Below are 18,514 nucleotides of genomic sequence, written 5' to 3'. Positions count from 1 at the left end.
GTAGATTCAATTTTGAATATACAGGATCATGCAGTCTTTAATTTTTTCCCCAAGAACAGCACAGCCACGAGTATATTATGGAATGTAAATAGAAAATATATGTGGATGTAAAGCTGATGAGGAATAGAAGGGCAAAAAGGTGTACACTGTACCCAAGGGCCTCTTATAAGCGTTTTATTCCTTTTTTTTTTCAGCATGCATGGTCAAATAAGATGCAGTCTGTATAAACATGTTAAAATCTTTTGTTAAAAACTCCCCCAATACCTAGAAACAACTATTCAAAAATGAAAATACATCTTTATGGAGCTGCATTGGGGCTTTAAGTGTGCTGTTAATCGTATAAAAATGCGGAAGGATGGATTGAGAGTGGCTCCACTTCATATCTATATAAGACTTGGAGGACAAACTTATCTAGCACTGTATTGTTTGTTCCGGTCTTTCATTATCTATATTTGATACTTGAAGAGAAATTTCCGCTCTAGTATTTATATTCAATTCACATGGATACATTTAAAAAAAATTCAAGTGCATATGTTTATAATAGAACAGCGTTAACATCCAGTGTTATTTATTTTTTCACCCATCTTTGCAAACAATAGAAATGTGGATCTTTCAGTTGGCTTTCAATATTTCAAAGAAGGTAAGATATTTTTTTTTTTAATTAAAATTTGATAATATTCTCATCGTTGAGTTAATGTTATCAATCTTATATACAAACGTGAGACGTTTACATGTATTTTTCCCTTCAGAATGTGTTCAGTATCATGCGGTGAGGATGGCAATAAAACGAACCAAGTCCAACAGTAGGATTTTCTTGTTCCTCGTCTTGTATCTCACGATTTACTGGTTCAGTGCTGTAAGGATAGGAGAGCATTCAAAAGATGATCGTATTCAATTCAGAAGCCGGAAGTCACATGACCGAATGTCGACACCATTTGCATCTGTTATTCAGGGTACCAATGACGTCATGGTCATCTCTGCTTCCGTGTCCGATTTAGACATTAAGATAGTCTCCATTGTGGATATGGATGCCCCTCAACGGTCTTTTGACTGTATTACATGGCCGGAGGATAAAATGAATACAAGAATCAATGCAACCTTACACCTGTGTCCGGAAAGTCACGGCCTGCGGTAAGACTTCTTATTTTCTGGGGTGGGAGGGGAATGTCAGTATTAACACATTAAAAAAATCCTGTGTTAATGACTCTTATCATAGAGTATTTATAGTATTTCAACTATATATGTTATTTCAGCTATTAAGGGTGTGCTATAGTGTGGTATTTGTCGTTTAATTTCTTGGTCAGGCAAAAGCCTTGAAGTTCGTATTTTGTATACTATTTTCTTTATTTCAAAATTTACTTTTTACACATGGCGTGGTTTTCATGTCAAGAATACAAAAAAGACTTGAGTTTTTACCTTATTAATGATAACAATAAGTCCTTTAAGAATAATATTCTATATTCATATGATAGATAATATGTTATAGTTATTGGTTTTGAAAAGGAAATCATTTTTGTTAAATTGAATTTTTTAAAGGAATACTTCAGGACATAATGTTTTCCCCATAATTACAAAAATTATGACGGAAATGTAATGGAACATTTACATTAATCAAAATAAAACTTGTACGACCTAAATATGAAATAAAAGTAAATTCTACTATGTCAAAGGAATAGTCTTGACGCATGTCAAGCACAATCGCCGAAGAAATTTCGATACTTTTGAATTTTAGAATTTGCTATTGAAAATCTGTCGAGAGAACCGGAGCATGCATGACGAATTTCATTTAGCAAAGAAATTATAAGCATAATATTCAACGAAGTATTACTGTGTTAGACTAAAGTGATACCTTATCCACTAAATCAAAAGTGAAAATGGGATATCGTGTGTTGCTACGCTACATATTCTTGTTCGTTTTGGGATATGTGATTTTAGCACTTTGGTTTTTAGTACAGTCTGCTGACAAACATAATATATTCACTACTTCCGTCCGTCATTATCATTCCTTGAAGACAGCTGTGTGCCATAGGTTGGATGGAAAATCCCTTTCTTTAAATCTTCATTCTCAACCTAAATTCGATACCATCTCTCCTTCTGTATCTTATATCTTAACGGCCTCAGCCTTCGGCATCGGTCATCTTGCTCAAGTCTGGACACTTGTTATGGTAGATCTAGGGCTAGATCCCCCAAGTTTACAATGCATATTTTATTATAAAAGTGAATTGGATTATCTTGGAAACCTGACAATTGGTGGCCAGTCCAAGTCAAAGCTCTATGTACTCCCTGAGATTGAAACAACCAATACCGCAAGGTGGGGTATCGGTTCATTCATGATAACCTAAACTTTTTATTGTAAATAATTTTTTTAAATGCCTATTTAAGGTCAAATTGTATATTTTGAAACCGAAAGTAAATTGAATAATTGTCTTACTAGTATTTCTTAGAAGAATTTCCTGTTAGTTTTTAAAAGCGCTAAATTTCCTGCTTGACTTTGCAATCATGGTATTCTTCAACAAAATTAAGAAATTTTCAAGTCCTTTCTTTGGGTATCAACATATTTTGGATCTTTAACTTGGAGTGTGACTTTTATTTGAGAAATTTTAATCTTTAAACGTAAATGTTTCTCAAGTTTTCACATTTTGTTTTTCTTGAAAATATTGATGTTTGCCCATTACAGAGGTTACCACGCTGCAGAGTAAAATGCTTCTTGCAGCATTTTTGCTCTGATGCGACATAAAAAATTACATACGAGTGAATCGTGACCACTCCAGTATAAACTTCACCTTCAAAAATCCAAACCATGGCTGAAAATGTTATATAACTATAGGAATATTTTTAAACATTAAACACAACGCGCTTGATAACTCATTTTTGCATTTATTCCCATCAGATGTACATGCAGTCCCTATTCTTTCCAAGGAGATTAAGTACACATTTCGATAGCATTCTTTTTTCAATAGATAAAAGGTTTTGTTGTTGGAAGTTGTTGATAGGGTCAGCCCTCTCTGTAGTAGCTAGACTTCAGATAGTTCACATCTGTTCCTATGACGATAAAAAACTATATATTGTACTTAAAGAAAAATAAAAACTTGGAGGATTTGGGAGTCAAAATACCCGACAAACCATAAATAAATACCTGGTAAAATTTGACAGCATATATTTTTTTTACAGGTTTACGGCAGCCATATTTTCTTGCAAAGTGCCAAATACCCGAATGCCAGACGCTGTATCCCTCGTCACAAAGGACTGTGAGAAACCTGTCAATGTTTTACCGGTTATATACAACTCAAACGTAGAACGAACGTTTACAGTGTGCGTCTCACCCCTCCATGCCATGTACAGCAAGGCATATCAGCTAGTGGAAATGATTGAATTCAGTTCTATCTTAGGAGCCGATCATTTCTTTTTCTATAACTACAGTACAAACTGGAATGTGGATCTTGTGCTCAAACACTATGAATCTAAAGGACTTGTATCTGTTATTCAATGGAAACTGCCGATGACGAAAAATCGAACAGACGAACCAGATATCCATTACTATGGTCAACTGGCAATGCTTAATGACTGCTTGAATCGAAACAGGGGAGCCAGCAGGTATGTTGTGTTTCAGGATCTTGATGAAATTATTATTCCCAAAAATCACAAATCCTGGAACGACATGTTAGATTCTCTCCCTGCAAACATGTCTTCCTACATGTTTCGATCAGCATTCTTTAGGTTAGATTGGCTAAACGCAAGAACAAACTCAAACGTATCCAAAGTTGCAAAATCTTACAAAGCTTATGCATTCCTTAAACGATTCAGAGAGAATGAAATATTTGGACGAGCTACACGATCTAAATATATCGTTGACCCGTTAAAAGTGGAGGTGGTAGGTATACATAACGTTTGGAAGTTTAAGAGAGGTGGCAGACCATTCTACGTACCACCAGAGGTAGCCCTGGTTCACCATTATCGTACAAACGAGAGGGAAACAGGACGTGTTAAGGATGATAGCGTACTGAACTTCAAAAACGTTCTCACAAAGATAAAACAGACTTGGATATCATTAGGTGACATACCGTTTGGACCGTTGAACTAGTCTCAGGATGATGTTAGTGATATTCTCTTTCTCCTTTCTCCAGATTTTGGAGTTAAAATTCTACCGACATAGAAAAACATTGCATGCAGTGATCATCTCCATGCCTTTTGTTTCATTATAGGACATTCATTGAATAAATAAACTATGATTTATATTAAAATATTTGTTATGGATATTAAGAGACCCTGAACATGCTTATAATGTCTTCTTCAAAAATAATTTCTAGGAATATTGACGCTGCATGATTTTATAGATGGTTGTGATAAACTTAGCTTATTCATGTTTTAATTATGAGTGTTGTGGAAGCTTGATAATATTTATAATAAATGTCTTTATTCGATGCTTTTCATTTTTATTTTGCCTATAATGAATGCTTTCTTTCAGATTCTTCATGTTTAAAAAGAAATTTAGTTAAACAATAGTTATGATTTTTTTTTTAGCTTGAACAGTTTAAGACCAGCGTCGTAGTTTAAGTTTCACACCATGGCTTGAATTGCGTGTAAAGTTGATTGCTGCTCACCCTCCTAATAATGTACCAATTTAAATAATATCGGTATTTATTTCAAAAACTAACACCATCTCAAAATAATAATTTAATGAAAATATTAATAATATTTTAGTCAAAAATTGCTGTATAAAATATCAGATCTGACATCAAATATCTATCAGAAATATAATTTGTAAAAAGTAAACACTTTGAATACAAAATACAATATAATACAATATTTGGTTGCACATGTTCTACAATAGGATAATCGTAAAGATTTGTAAGGACCCTGTCATAGTAAATGTTGGAATATTTTTAAAATGTAAAAACACAAGCGCACTAAAAGTCCATAACCGCCCCTTGTATCATTGAGGGTTTAACTACGGCTGTTGAGCCTTCCTCCCTCCAAGCATTTCTTTGGCCATAAGAGGAAGTAGACGGCGTCACGTGATTGTGATTGACTTTGGTAAATTGTGGTGTATTATTTTGCAAGGAGGTAGAATGTGAAGCCACTGGTTGGTGCGTATTGTAATTTGCATTTGAACCACTTTGTCTATCATAAACCAGATTTAAATTTCTACGGGCCGTTTCAACGGTTGGTTTAGAGTCATTGTCAAAATGAGCCTGAAGTCTGTGCTGCTTGTACCTGTCAAACACAGAGCTACTGGCGGCTTTGCGTAGTTGATCTGTATATCCCTCTACATCACTTAGACCAGTGCTTTCCCGAGAATGAACAGGTTTTGGTAGGGAAGCTTTAGTATCACTAAAATGCCCATCAAAACGAGTTGAGAGTTTTGAATGTAGATAATTTGGTACACTTTGTGACTGTTTATTGTCTAACTGGCTATTGACTGGCGTCTTGACTAGGGTTGATTCGTTGGAGTTTGAAGTATATTGTAATCTACCGTCTGGGTACTGATAATCAAATCTAGGGGGAAGTGGCGGAGGATCTTCTTCCTCCGTGAATTGTTTGCTTTCTGTCAGTGGAGTTGAGGTCATTGCTAATTTTTTATTTTTGTTTAAATTTCGATTGACCGAGGAAGGATCATTCGAGGGAGTGTTCTTTTCAAAGCGGCTGATAAGTGATGTAATGGCATGATGTTGTGCACGACTCCGCTCAGGAACGACTGGTTTTTCCTGATCTTCGTTTGTTTGGGATAAATCCATATGGCATTGGGATCGCTGCATTTGTGGAGTTCTAGGTGGTTTTTGGGGTGGAATATCTCTTTTAATGGCGCTGCTTCCTATATTTCCAGCAATTGGCTTAAGGTTGTTTTGCTGTTGCTGCTGCTGCTGCTGTTGCTGAGCTGCCTTTTGTTGCCGCTGATGGGCCCGACCCAACGTGATTTTTACCGGTTTCTCCTCGCTAGGTTTTGTGGATGGTGGAGACTCGTTGTATAATTTACTTAGATCCTTTCTCCAAGAAGACTCTTTTTTCGTTTCTGTTTGAGCTGGACTGTTATCTATTGGAGGAGGAGGTCTGTGCTCTCGCATTGGAACTTTCAAGTCCGTGTGTGACATATCTGAAGGTGACATTTCCGTAAGTTGTTGTGATCCTATTTCTGCTTGGTATTTCATTGCAGACGACACATCAAGTCGTACTTGTCTAGGATTACTTTTTGATTTATAATTTGGCATGTTGCCTGAAATCAATTTTGCTGCAGGCACATTGTCTCTAGATTGGAATGACAGATTGTGATGGTCAGTGTGAGATAAAGGAGCTCTAGAAAGTACATGAACACCTCTGTCTCTGTCAATCTCACTCTCATTATTGATATGTTTCTCATTATTATTAATATCACTCTTGTTAAATGGACCTATCACATTTGGTGACGCATACCCATCTCTGTCAACAGAAACAGTATTTGAAAATGGAGGTGTGTGGTACAATCCTGCATACTCTGTGGAAATATCTGACCCATTTCTTCCCGTGTGTTTCCCGCGCCGACCCACCGCCAACCGATGATCGAAATTTCGCCTATCAGCGGAACTTGTATATGGATAATTCCGTGCACCACTGTTGGAAATTTCCGTGTTTTGTCGATCGTCACGACCCAAACTTGTCATGTACGGATCAATGTTTTCAAAGTCTGTGGTTATTTTTAATGGGGTAAATGAGGGGGATACCTCCAGAGGTCTAGAACAAGATTCAGAGACCTCTGGATTTTGATGGTTATGAACACTGAGCTGATTAGGTCTCTTTGGGGTGTTGTTGCTAGAACCAGTGATCTTTTGAACAAAGTTGCTACGTAGTTTGCTAAATGTGGTACTTGAGGAAGGTCGTTTTGGTTGTGGTTCAGTTGTTTCGACAGCTCGGAAATCACCCAATACTTTATTTTCAGTACTTCTTTGTGGTCGACCTGGCTCCCGTTTTAACCATGTTTTAATAGAAAATGTCCCTTGTTTGTCTGCCTGTTTTTGATCACCAGATTCCTGACAAGGCAGTGGCATAGGCGGTCTATCGTCAATAGAATCAGTACCGATATCAGGCTGAGAACCTAACCCAATATTCTCTACATCTTCATGGTTTTCATAATTTGACGAACTTTGTAAATGTGGAACCTCTTGGTGGCCATTCATCAATGGCTGTGGTTTGTGAAGACTTGCAGGTGGTTCAGATGTCAGGAGTTTTGGTGAGGAAGACGATGTTAGGTCTAGATCTGGTTTCTTAACAGTTAAGCTGCTTTTTTCAGAAACATCCTGTGGAGTTTTCGCATCTACAGTGTCAGTCCAGTTATTGAGCTGGGGTTTCAAATTTTGATTTACTGAGGAGGGCCTGTCTGGGATCGTCCGATGTAATGTTGTCAGTCGTCTAAGCATACTTGCTCGGAAGCTATCATACCCATGAGCTGAGTTGACTGACTGCAAGAAAATGAACAGAAAAAAATCACTTGTTGAGAATAGCTTAGATGCATATTGGCCATATTAAATTGGAATATTTTATAGGCAATATTGCTACAAAAATAACTCATTACCATTTGGCCTTTGTATTTAAATTCAAATTCAAATCTGTCTTTTGCTATCTTTCTGTGAGCAAGCTTCCAATAGTATTTGCAGTCATGAAGAAACACAGCCCAGATTTGGAAAAAATCTTGTGGAGTACACTGTAAATCAAGAAATAAATTTTAATATTTATTTTATAGATAATAAGAGAGAATTGTCTTCAAAGGTGTGAAAAGAATTTAAAAGTTTATTTTACCTGGGGACTGTCGTACATAAAATATAGTTTTGTATTTTCGAACACTTCCTTTGTTTCCCTAAGATGAGTGTCTGCTTCTGTCATCACCTCTTGTGCTACAGATAATTAAATAGCATGCTTTATTAATAACGCAACTACAGGCAATTTTCTGTTCATATAACAAAGAAGTTTGAATTCTAAGTTATAATAAAAAGAGAGGAAATAGAAATGCAGAATTATCATGCTATGTGTGGTATACATATATGAAGATTTCTTACCTGAAGTAAAGAAATGCTCAGCAGTTGTTCTGAAACTGGTGACCGAATGGGATGATTCTGTTTTTGTCAGCTTTTCCAGGATCTAAAAAAAATACCAAAATGTCATTGGACAGACAAGGCTGACAGTTTAATATATCATCATTTTCTATCTAGTTTAAGTCAGACTGTGTACCTTGTCTTGAAATGACCGGAGTTCCGCATGAAGTGTGGCCAAAGATTCATGTATGCTGTCAAAGGACACCTGCCACATAAAAAATGAACATAAGAAAGTTCACCTCAAGCAATGAAATGAAGTCTAAAAAGAGATTATTTCCCCTTTATTTCAAATATAGTTTTATTCTCACCTGGGCGGCATGCCTCATGTTAGAAGGTTCTGGAAGTCGGAATCGAGTGGGACATCCAATATCGATTTCTACTTCATAAAACTGGCAGTACATCTTCATAATAAACTCCAGTAAGTTACCCTTGTCATCCTGAGACAAAAATGGATCATGATTTGTATGTTATAATTCAAGTAACATTTAATAAATATGAATTAGTTTACAACTGAATTTAGCATATTACAGGAAACTTTGAATTGTCCTACTGGTTGTTGGATTCTGAAGACATGCATAGAAATAGAACAATATTCCTTTAGAAATTCGGTTATTAGTCACTTACAATGTCTTTAATATCTTTAAGTTTGTTAAGGATGTTGATGCTAAAACCATCAGCCTGTCCGTTCTGTGATGATCCATTGAGGTAGTTTCCAACGGCCAGGAGGGTTTCTAAGAGATTCTTCAGGGAGAGGCTAAATGTAAAAGGGTCTCCATTGATAATACTTCAGTCCATAAAGTGTGCTAATATCTTTTTTCATCAGATCGAAAAGATCAAATTTAACCAAAATATCATTCTGTTGAGATAATAGACAGTTTTGTTTCAGGAAAGAAAAGAGGTTCTTTGATTTTTGTTTGCTTAGTAATCCTACCTGTTGGTGATTTCGTCACAGGCAGTCTGTAATTCCCGGAGCTGCTGATCTAATTTATGGTAAGTGGAAAATATTTTTTTAGAATTCAAATCAATTCATTTTTAACTTCTTCCTTTCTTAAACAGATATAAATAAAATACTAAGAATATATCAAGGGTGTTCTTATGAAATTTCTAGAATCATAAAGATTTTTTTTAAATGGAAGTAACTGCTCACCCATTTCAAAGAGCTGCCATTGAGCTCTGTACCGGAAACGTAAGAAGTCCACACGTTCTCGGAAATGTTCCATTTTGGATAATTCATATAGAAGATATTCTGGATGATCTAAATTTCCTTTAAAAGAAACAAACAAATACATGTATATCTATAATTTTTCTTTTCCCCAATAAGGAAGTACTTTCCCCGAATTTTGAAACGTTTCTTGACTCTCTGGAAACTTTGAAAGATTCAGCAGAAATATAATTTAAAAAGTCAAATAATAGGAAAACCTTACATACCTGGACCCTTTCTTTTGACGTAGGCATTGATTTTGTCAACGTCAGTACTAGCCCCAAATAGCTCCATCAGTTCGGCAAACCTACACAAAAATATTGTTATCGTGCAATTCTATCAAACAAAATATTATTATAGTGCAATTCAATCAAATGTAAATTAAGTCAAAAGTAATTCTTGAATAAAAGAAATATTCTTTAATACTTTATTCATATTTTCATCAAGATATTTACTAAAGCGATATTTATGTAAACAAAATAATTACAATACTTTTTTATGAATTACATATACAAAATGAATAATTGACTGTCCAAACCTGTCTGTATTTATAGGGAATATTTCTAATGTCGCTATTGCCTGTGACAGCTTGGCCATTGGATGAGGTAGTGCTTTCATGGTGAAGGCAAGCCGACCTGATTTCTCCCTCTCGAGAATGGTAACTAACTATAAATCAACGTAATAATTTTAATTATACGGACGAAGTTTGGGCAAAAACTTTTGAAAGATTAAAGCGACAAAGACCATAGAAATGCTACGAGCAATTTTCCCAGAGCGCATATAGCGTTGCCTCTTAGAACTATTCCATTATTTTTGAATCAATATTAACTGAAAGCCGTATGATGGATACTCAGATTTCCAGATAAGCACCTGATCGTATATTAATCACTAGAAAGGTTCATCTCGTGCAGTACTCTCGTGGAACAGATTAACCCAGCCATTTATTAATTTACATCAATTATTTGAATTTTTAATATATTTCAGATGTAATAAGTTCAAGTTCTTAAGTATGGAAGTAAGATATATTTATTCACATCCAAAATAGCTTACTTGGTGTTTCGTTTTTCCGCGCTGTGAAATGACGTCACTATACAAGGTCATTCCGTCCATATTAGTACCTTCTTGTTGTCGAAACAACCTTAAAGATCATGTGAATGTTATTAATTCCTATGCTTTAATGTTTTGATCAATACATTATAAAAAAAAAACCAAAATTAGCACAATACAATATCAAACAATGTGCATTCTAAGGTTAAAGTTTACAAACCTTTCAACCTCCTCGTTGTCAATTTTAGGTTCTAGCATACTGTGCCATATTGTATTACTTGTAGCGTTTCTATCCGCATCATCGCCTAAATTGTTAAAAACCACGATCCATAAAAGTATCCTTTAGGTAAACTAACATGGAATTGAAACCAAAAACAAAAGTGTAATTTAAACGAAGGACTAACCTGCGCGCTGAAGAATAATCCTATTCCAGTCCAAGTCCTTCATCTTCACAGAAGGTCTTATGAGAGGTTTGTTGGGGTACACGACATTCCCCCTCCCTGGTCGAGGAGGCAGGGGTGGAGGTAGCTCTAAACTGTAGGCCAATGTGCTCTCTGGTTGCTTTCTATCCTGATCTAATTTGGTATCTGTATTACAAAATCTCTGTCTATTCATTTTATCCATAAGAGGAGAAAATTGGATTAAATTCTTTGGTGTGAAATATTCTGCGTTTAAAATTGAAATATTTTGATATTCATCTTTTCGGAAAGGTAGGTTTACTTGTATTTTTAATATACTTTGCGTACCACACATCTGTTTGTGGGTCAATTCAATCTAAATCACATATTTCACATTCTAAATTTTAAAAGTGTTAGATAAATTTTTCAATCGCTGGCTATACCGTCTTATCGCGCAAAATTCGTAGCTGAAGGGGAAAATATTCTTTGATCAACCAAACGTAAATGAGAAATAGGATCCCTTTTGACAAATCAACGCTTTACAGTGTATGTGTATAGTAAGCGTACATTATTCCAGAATCTTGTCTATAACATTAAGAAAGGTAGTATAATATATTTCTACCAGAATTTAACCTCATTTATAACATAAGGTATATATTACAATTCGTCCAGAGTCTTACCAATAAGATTAAGTAAGGTGGATTTCTGTAGAACTCCATATGAATTCGGCTTTGTTCCTGAGTTTTCAAGCATTTCAGCAATACTTCGTAGCTCTCCCATCTTAGTCATTAGCTTTGATACCCTGTCTTCATACGATTTCACAATCTCCGTATGGTCCCTCTTCATCCGTTTCATTTCTTCTATCAGTTGTTTTTCGTTATCGGAATAACTGTATTGAGGATCCGGCCATCTTCGTGTAGCCGAAGGTTCGCCTATTCTTTGCAAACTGCGATCAAGTTCCAGTTCCAAGGAATGCCCTTCGGCTCTTTCTATTGATGTTTCCTCCGGAATAACTTCGTGGTCTCGTGAGGTAGCCATTGAAAATGGAGCAGCTGTCCTTAATGACGCGTTCTTATATTTAGAATAACTATGGGATATGGTGTCCGCAGAACTATCACTGGACGCGGTGCTGGCCCTTTGTATGGCCCACGGGGTCAGTGACGCATAGTGCCCTGATCTATCTACATCTGTAGAATTTTTAGTGTCCGGAAAATCTTCCTCGAGCTCCCTAAAGAAATCATTTATAAACGATTTTTGCTTTGTTTCAGCTTCTGTGGAATTGGTGTCAACGTTGTTTCTGGAAAAACCGTGAGATGTAGGATCTGATGACGTCATGCTTCGTGCGGACCTTTCTTGTTGGTGGTTCTCATCCTGCCAAACATACAAAAGCTCAGAATCCTCGAAAAAACGGGCACCATGAACACTTTTTATGGTACCTTTGCGAAATAGATCCTGAGCAAATTGCAAAGCAGCAGTACGATTTTTGAACCTGACGGGATTTTGGGCAATTAATGTTGTCACAAGAGATGAACCTTTGAAACTTCCACTGGATCTTCCCTGCGTTGGGCGCTCAAATGCCTACAATTTAACAACAACAAAAAATCATTAATTAAACATTTGTTTGCAGTGTATAACAAGGTACATAACAGCTGATCTCAGGCATGACATTCCTTCATATTTCAGATTGATGTCGCTACACATGAGTGGTTTTTGCGGTTATCTGATATAATCAGAGGTTTTCACAAACATGTGCACAATAACAAAACCTACTACTTAAATTTCATGAAATGGGGCAGTATTACCATTTTTGTCGATATTTTTTAAGATGTATACACGCACAAATTCCACCTTTAAAAATGCATCGGTGCAAATCTCAATCAAATTGGCATGACATGCAACTATGAAGTTATAGGGACCGACGAAATAGTCTCTTCAGAGTCTATTTTACCTGTTCGGAGGAATTCATCCAATTATATATTGCTTGTTGTTTGTAAAATCTTGCATTTTCATAAAGATCCTCTCCATGACTACGTTGCTTGTACGTTCTACCTGGGTTGGGTCTTTGGTGACCCCCCTCTGTTCTCGAGTCAGACACTGGGAATCGTTTATCATGTAAAAGTCTATTGCCGGAATTGGAACTACTTTCTCTGCCTCTAGATCTACCACTGCCCACATTGTCCTTAGAGGAAGATAAAGATCTGTATTCCTGAGCCAGTTGTTGTACATTCTTGTACGTTGCATGTCCAGAGGCTGCACTGTATTTTGGTGAATCCTTTCGAGAATACATCACTTGTTATGATTATCCACTGCAACGAGGAAACCTACACCCTAACTTTTATTGGAATTCAATGGTTAGTATAGTTACTACCAATGCCGGTGTATTCAAAACGTATCGAATGAAATTTAAAAACCGAAAATAGTAATTTGGCGACTGTAGGAAACCAACACAAAATTATTGTGGATTCCACATGCCCGACAACCAGATCAAATATCCATCACTGTCACGATACAATATGCCGGTATATTATCCAATATGTTAGGTACAACGTTCATTGAATTCTTCAAAGGTTTAAAAGTTTACTTCAGACGCCTCACCTGTTTGCTCCTCCACTGAGTTACAGATGTCCAAAGAAATCATTTTATGTAGCACTCAGATAAGCTCCCGGTATTTTCTGTTATTTAAATCATCAAGTACTCGTACACTCGCCCAGATTCCAGAATTAGGAACAAATATTCAGAAGCGACATTCTCCTGTTGTCCAAAAGAACCCGAATTTCAAGTTCACAATAATCTTGAGCAAACATTTTTCAAAAGTTTTCTAAATGCATGCCTCATCATTTTATCTATAAACACGTAATCCCTCGTTAGTCTTTTACATGATTCGTTAACAGTGTCCATTGAATGTGCCTTATGATCGATTCCCTTATCCTTTGTCCTCGTCAGGTCTTGAATGGCGATCCAGATCAGTAATTCTACACCACACAAAAACCACCCAGACTCGCTCTCTTTCTGTCTTCCATTGGACAAGTTGCCTTGCTGAGCGTCTGGGTCCGCTGTTGTGTGTTGAAGTGGATTTAAGAAAAGAGTTTTATAATATCCATTGCAGCTTCATGAATAATGAGAGTCCATCAGACCCGGTGTTCTTTTCACGACTTGTGTTTTTATATGGTGACAGACGACTGCTCGCCTTAATATGCCGCCGACTGAGAATCTGGCCCTGTTGTACACCAATTAATATAAATAAACTTCCACTAGATAAATTTTCTTTCTGCGACCAAAATGACTTATGCAAATGACTTCACGGGTCGTCTTGATCATCAAGGTAACGAATAAAGCCCAATAGATCTCGGCTTCATACGTAAATATATATATTTTAAACGAGTGTCAATACAAATTGTTAAGGTTCGCATAGGACACTTTGAAAGCAAACACGAGTTCCGCTTGTCTGAAGGAGCCTTTATTTGATTTAAAGATTTAGAGTGCAGGAATCTATTTGAGTTATCGTTTGGCATCTATACACCTTATTGAAATAATCAATTGATTAACTTTTTAACATTATGTAAAATCCCCCGGCAACCTCAACGTGTCATCCTCCGGGTTTCCTTTCTCTGACAAAGCCCGGTCACGGGAGGGTGAATTAGTTGCATGTTGTGGGTTTGGGGACAGACGGAGGTATACCGCCGTACGATACTTATCTTTAACAGAAAATAAGATTTAAATCGCCCCTATCCTAAAATTTACCTGAGATAATTGGGCCATCAAACACCTTCTGCAAAAACTGGGCATTAATGGCAAAGTTGTTTGAATAGATTGTCGTAGAATGTGTTTTAAGAGAGTAAAAATAAAGTAATTAAGATAAACATCTTCATATGAAATGTGAAAAAAATACATGTATATATCATTTTGTCCAATTAAAAGAATAAAATGAATTTATCGCCTCAATTAAGTTAATTTAAAATTGTCATAAATCTTCAAACCCACGACAAAGTAAATGCTATTTGTATACGTATATACAGTTTTCCACAATATGCGTTTATATATATCATACGTGAGAACAATGTGTTATACAAGAAGAGCTTATATTTGCAAAAAACGCTTGCCAACAAACATCTCACCAAAGCGAAGAAACAAATTTACCTTTGGAAACCACATCCTGCAAGAGGAAAATCTAGAGAAATTTAGTTCCAGTAATATTAAATTGCACGAGTTTTTGGATGAAAAGTGGTAAAAGGTTGCAAAGAATGGCAATCAAGTTCCCCAAGTTCATTCTGGGACTGTTTAAAGTTACCTAATATAAATCAAGTTAGTGTGTCACAAAGGCACGGTATGAAGTAACGCTTAATCTCTTATATCAATTAAAATTAGTCAATGGTTTTATGATTACTTGATTGAAGATAATCTAATTAAAGAAACGCCAGGGATTATGAAAGATTATTGTAGTATTACATACAGATCATTGTCTGAGTCACACGATACATTAAAATACTTTGCTGGTGTGTCAAAACTGAACGAGATGTGTGCCAAAATTAAATTTTCACGTGTGATAAGTTTTCGAAGGCAGGAAAACAGCCATTACTTTCTACTGGAAAGGTAGCCTGACGGAGACACTCCAATGTCCTTTCTTTATTTGTAAGCAATATATAAGCAGATGCAAGCAGTACATACAAATTGCATTTTCAACTAAGGGAGGTATTTTGAAAACGCGCAGTTTAACATAGTTTTTCAACATAGTTATTCGATCTTTTGCAAAGTGATCTTTGGAATGCAGATTACACCACTATGGAAGAAGAACTGTCCGCGCAACTTTGTGTTAGGAATTTTGATGATTTCCGAACACACCAATTTCTAGTTCATGTTCTATATTTAATGTAAAGCAATTTAGATCTTGATTATATTTTTCTCAAGGACACATGTTGTGGTACAATCATTAGATTTGTTGTTTTGTTCCACCACAGTGGTCATCGTAAAGGTACATCAAACAACAATGTTTGGTCAGCCACCGTCCTTTGTTTGCTTATCACGAAACGAAAACAGTAAAATGGGTAAATTTATCCTGTAATCTGCTGTATAGTTCCCATGTTCTTATTTGACCAGAGTCATGCTTTCAGAAGGATTGTTCCATTACTACACGATACTCTCCTGCCTAAGCATTGCGCGTGCCACAGATTCAATATACATGTACTACTAATGGAAATGCAAAGGAAATAAATTTCTATATGAAGACAATTTGTAAAAATTGTAAAGAAAGTTAATTTTGAAAAGGGGAATCAAGTGATGTAGAAAAAAAAGAAAAATATTAAAGCATCAAATTTATGGAAGTAACAAAAGAAAATAATCAATTACGCAGAGTTAAAATGTAATTATTGAGTTTTTTGACAGAAGTCACCAAGTATTTTCTGCAAGATTAAGAAATTGATTTAGAATGCTTTCTGAACTACAATATCTCAATTGTTCGGAATTTAATAAATCAGAACAAATTATTTCCGGTTGAATTCATAATCACAGGAAGTCTTCTATTACACATTACAATGGAATGGTAAATTTCTCATTCAAATCAAGATGTCATTTTAACTGACTCAATACCCTTTAGTGAAATAAAAAAAAAAGCGTTATACTGTAATACACCGGTAGACATTTTGTATAGTTAGAACTGAAATGGACCATGGACGAATTTAAACTAACACGCAATTTATTTGACAACTGTGAGCTGCTGATACAAAAATGATTAGACTTTTTATCAAATGTATGAATAATTGATTTAATTAAAAATATACCTCAAAGCATGACACTTAATCGGTATTACCGTAAGTTTATATATTCTACCATACATGAAATTGATTATTGCTTCGTATTAATTATAAAGAAATTGCATTCAGCAGCACATGTTTAACAAACTCCGACAAAGCGCAATCGATCGATAAGCCTTTTTCAGGCCAGTTTGTGTTTACCTTTACTGTCCTAGAAGTCAGGTTAAATGGCAAGGTGTTCTTCTTCCAAGGGGTCGTCTCCTGAGATTTCACTTTTGCTCCAAAACAGATGTCCCTTCCCATTTTTTTTTATCTAATACGAAAATCCTCTTAAATCCTTTGGAATATTATTTATTGAATGCCATGTTCAGTCCAGTGTGAATGCATGCGGTTTTTGTAATCCATTGCACTGTGCATGCGTACTGGCTCCATTAAATCCCTCACAAGACATGCAAGCACGTGCCATCCTGGTTTATCCGAAGTTGTGTTTATGAACGTCCGTTGGCAGTCCGGGAGAACATCTCTCCATTGTACGTATCCCGTCTGGCGCACTTTTTGATTGAATTTTGCCTCGCTTCCAAACACAGCCACGCAACCAGGGCGATTTTATCTCGATAACGTCAGCTCTAAAATCGGTAAAACCGGAAATTTTTCTTGGGTCGTGAAATATTTACATTTTTTACCTGTCCTAATTATAAATGAAGAGTGTTTTTGTGTAATTATGTAAACATAGCAGACTCGAGTAGGAAGACTCTTCTTGACGCGTCCTGTGTATCAACACAGGTGTTAGACTGTGCCTACCTGAATTATTATAATAAAATAGTACCATCATTCGTTAACATCATTTTTGAAAGAAAAGGAAGGGCGAAAAAAATATTTATAAGCTACCTCAAAAATATTTGACAAGTGAAAAGAAAAAAAGGAATTTTTTGTGAAAAGGAGGTTGAAGGATTGTTAAACAATGTATGTGTTCCAAATGTATTAAAACATTTTAGTACATGCATATGGGAGGATTTTATAATACTTTAAAAAGTGGGATACCAGCCTTTCAATGAAAATTTTATTCTAAATTTAAAGGAACAAATATGTTTAAAATAAAAAAGGACATCCTAACTCCTCCGCTACATGTGTTTCAAGGATGAGCTTTCTTGACCAATATGAAATATATGAAGATAGCGAACGGTCAAGTTTGGATTTAGACTGACTACATTTATTTGGGTTATAGGAGATCTAGACTCAAATACTTTGCTGGAAGCTCAAACTACATTTAATTTCAGTTTAATTTTTTGGAGTTTCATTCCAAAGATCTATTGCATTTCGAAGACCCATTACAAATAGGCAAACTCCGCCTTATTGAAATTGTTAATAAAGGTGTCTCCCTTTGCTGTTATTTTAGGATGGGGCAATTTCTACTCCGCATCGTAGAATTCTTTCTGTGTATGAAAAAATCCTTCAGTGTCGCTGCATGAGAGAAACAAAAGATGCTGTTGTGTTCCCCGAGTTATTTGTTTTTTTATGTACCGGTGTTTCAGTGCGACATTCCGGGGTGTCTAACATTCTCCGCGTATCGTGTGTCGTTATCTGAAGGACTCTGCACTGTTTCTGAAGAGGTCGTCATGTCGCCGATACACAAAGTGCTATCGATGTCGTTAAAGTATTGAGTCCTCAGATTCCAATATGGGTGACATTGTTAAAGATTTACTTCTCACTCAATAAATGCGGAACAAGTGGCTCGTTTGTTGAAATAACATCATGGAATATTAAATGGATTGTTTAGGAGAACCCTCGTGCCACTAGATTCACCAGTCGTAAAATCAGAAAAAAGATAAACGGGGGACTTTTGTATAAGTTAGAACAACCGTTTGACCGCACATTCCACTGGAAGAAAAGAATCGGGGTAAATCAAAGACATTTGACAACTGCTTGTATACCCAGAGTTTGTTTTGCTTTTGTGCGATCCAGAACACGGTGCAATGTTGTGTTCGCCTTGCTTACAAATGAGCAACCCTCGGTGTGCATGTTTCGGACATTTAAACTGTGCATTTGTCAACAACAAAACTA

The 18,514-nt window shown here is 36.0% G+C and overlaps 2 protein-coding genes and 1 long non-coding RNA gene across 5 annotated transcripts; 2 read left to right on the top strand and 1 right to left on the bottom strand.

The window, feature by feature from the left end:
• The first annotated feature begins 214 nt into the window (after window positions 1-214).
• LOC134258766 (beta-1,4-galactosyltransferase galt-1-like) lies at window positions 215-4,406 on the top strand. Its single transcript, XM_062741349.1, has 3 exons — window positions 215-640; window positions 750-1,131; window positions 3,172-4,406. The coding sequence occupies exons 2-3, from the start codon at window positions 776-778 to the stop codon at window positions 4,079-4,081; spliced, it is 1,266 nt and encodes a 421-aa protein (XP_062597333.1). The 5' UTR covers window positions 215-640; window positions 750-775; the 3' UTR covers window positions 4,082-4,406.
• A 308-nt stretch (window positions 4,407-4,714) lies between these two features.
• Window positions 4,715-17,067, bottom strand: LOC134258764 (uncharacterized). Of its 3 annotated transcripts, none has more exons than XM_062741346.1 (16): window positions 16,655-17,067; window positions 11,387-12,284; window positions 10,713-10,895; window positions 10,529-10,613; window positions 10,312-10,399; window positions 9,800-9,927; window positions 9,489-9,568; window positions 9,208-9,324; window positions 8,992-9,040; window positions 8,685-8,814; window positions 8,369-8,497; window positions 8,197-8,265; window positions 8,025-8,106; window positions 7,768-7,862; window positions 7,544-7,672; window positions 4,715-7,430 (listed from the first exon to the last, which is right to left on the bottom strand). In XM_062741346.1, exons 1-16 carry the CDS (start codon window positions 16,754-16,756, stop codon window positions 4,908-4,910), a joined length of 4,887 nt encoding a protein of 1,628 aa, XP_062597330.1. In that variant the 5' UTR covers window positions 16,757-17,067; the 3' UTR covers window positions 4,715-4,907. The 3 variants fall into 3 exon arrangements, with proteins under 3 accessions (XP_062597330.1, XP_062597332.1, XP_062597329.1); XM_062741348.1 differs by lacking the exon at window positions 16,655-17,067 and adding an exon at window positions 14,844-14,873; XM_062741345.1 differs by lacking the exon at window positions 16,655-17,067 and adding an exon at window positions 12,655-14,640.
• LOC134258765 (uncharacterized) lies at window positions 8,358-12,102 on the top strand. The gene is made up of 5 exons (XR_009990220.1): window positions 8,358-8,478; window positions 8,591-8,668; window positions 8,947-9,050; window positions 9,816-9,919; window positions 11,975-12,102. It is a non-coding gene; the product is annotated as an uncharacterized LOC134258765 (long non-coding RNA).
• Window positions 17,068-18,514: the final 1,447 nt, after the last annotated feature.

The sequence above is a fragment of the Saccostrea cucullata genome, unplaced genomic scaffold (genome assembly GCF_032062105.1).
Source record: "Saccostrea cucullata isolate Sc308-1 unplaced genomic scaffold, CSIRO_AGI_Scuc_v1 ctg27, whole genome shotgun sequence".
Classification (NCBI taxonomy): Eukaryota; Metazoa; Mollusca; class Bivalvia; order Ostreida; family Ostreidae; genus Saccostrea; species Saccostrea cuccullata.
Note: the sequence above shows the minus strand (reverse complement) of the source record. Positions and strands in the feature narration are given on the sequence as shown.

What these genes read in the sequence shown, in the direction of transcription:
- LOC134258766 (XM_062741349.1), top strand. Translation starts at nt 776, where the DNA reads ATGGCAATAAAACGAACCAAGTCCAACAGTAGGATTTTCTTGTTCCTC. An exon ending in CCGGAAAGTCACGGCCTGCG is followed by an intron (nt 1,132 to 3,171) that starts GTAAGACTTCTT and finishes TTTTTTTTACAG; the next exon opens with GTTTACGGCAGCCATATTTT.
- LOC134258764 (XM_062741345.1), bottom strand. Translation starts at nt 12,993, where the DNA reads ATGTATTCTCGAAAGGATTCACCAAAATACAGTGCAGCCTCTGGACAT. An exon ending in GGATGAATTCCTCCGAACAG is followed by an intron (nt 12,285 to 12,654) that starts GTAAAATAGACT and finishes GTTAAATTGTAG; the next exon opens with GCATTTGAGCGCCCAACGCA. An exon ending in TTATGTACGACAGTCCCCAG is followed by an intron (nt 7,673 to 7,767) that starts GTAAAATAAACT and finishes CTTGATTTACAG; the next exon opens with TGTACTCCACAAGATTTTTT.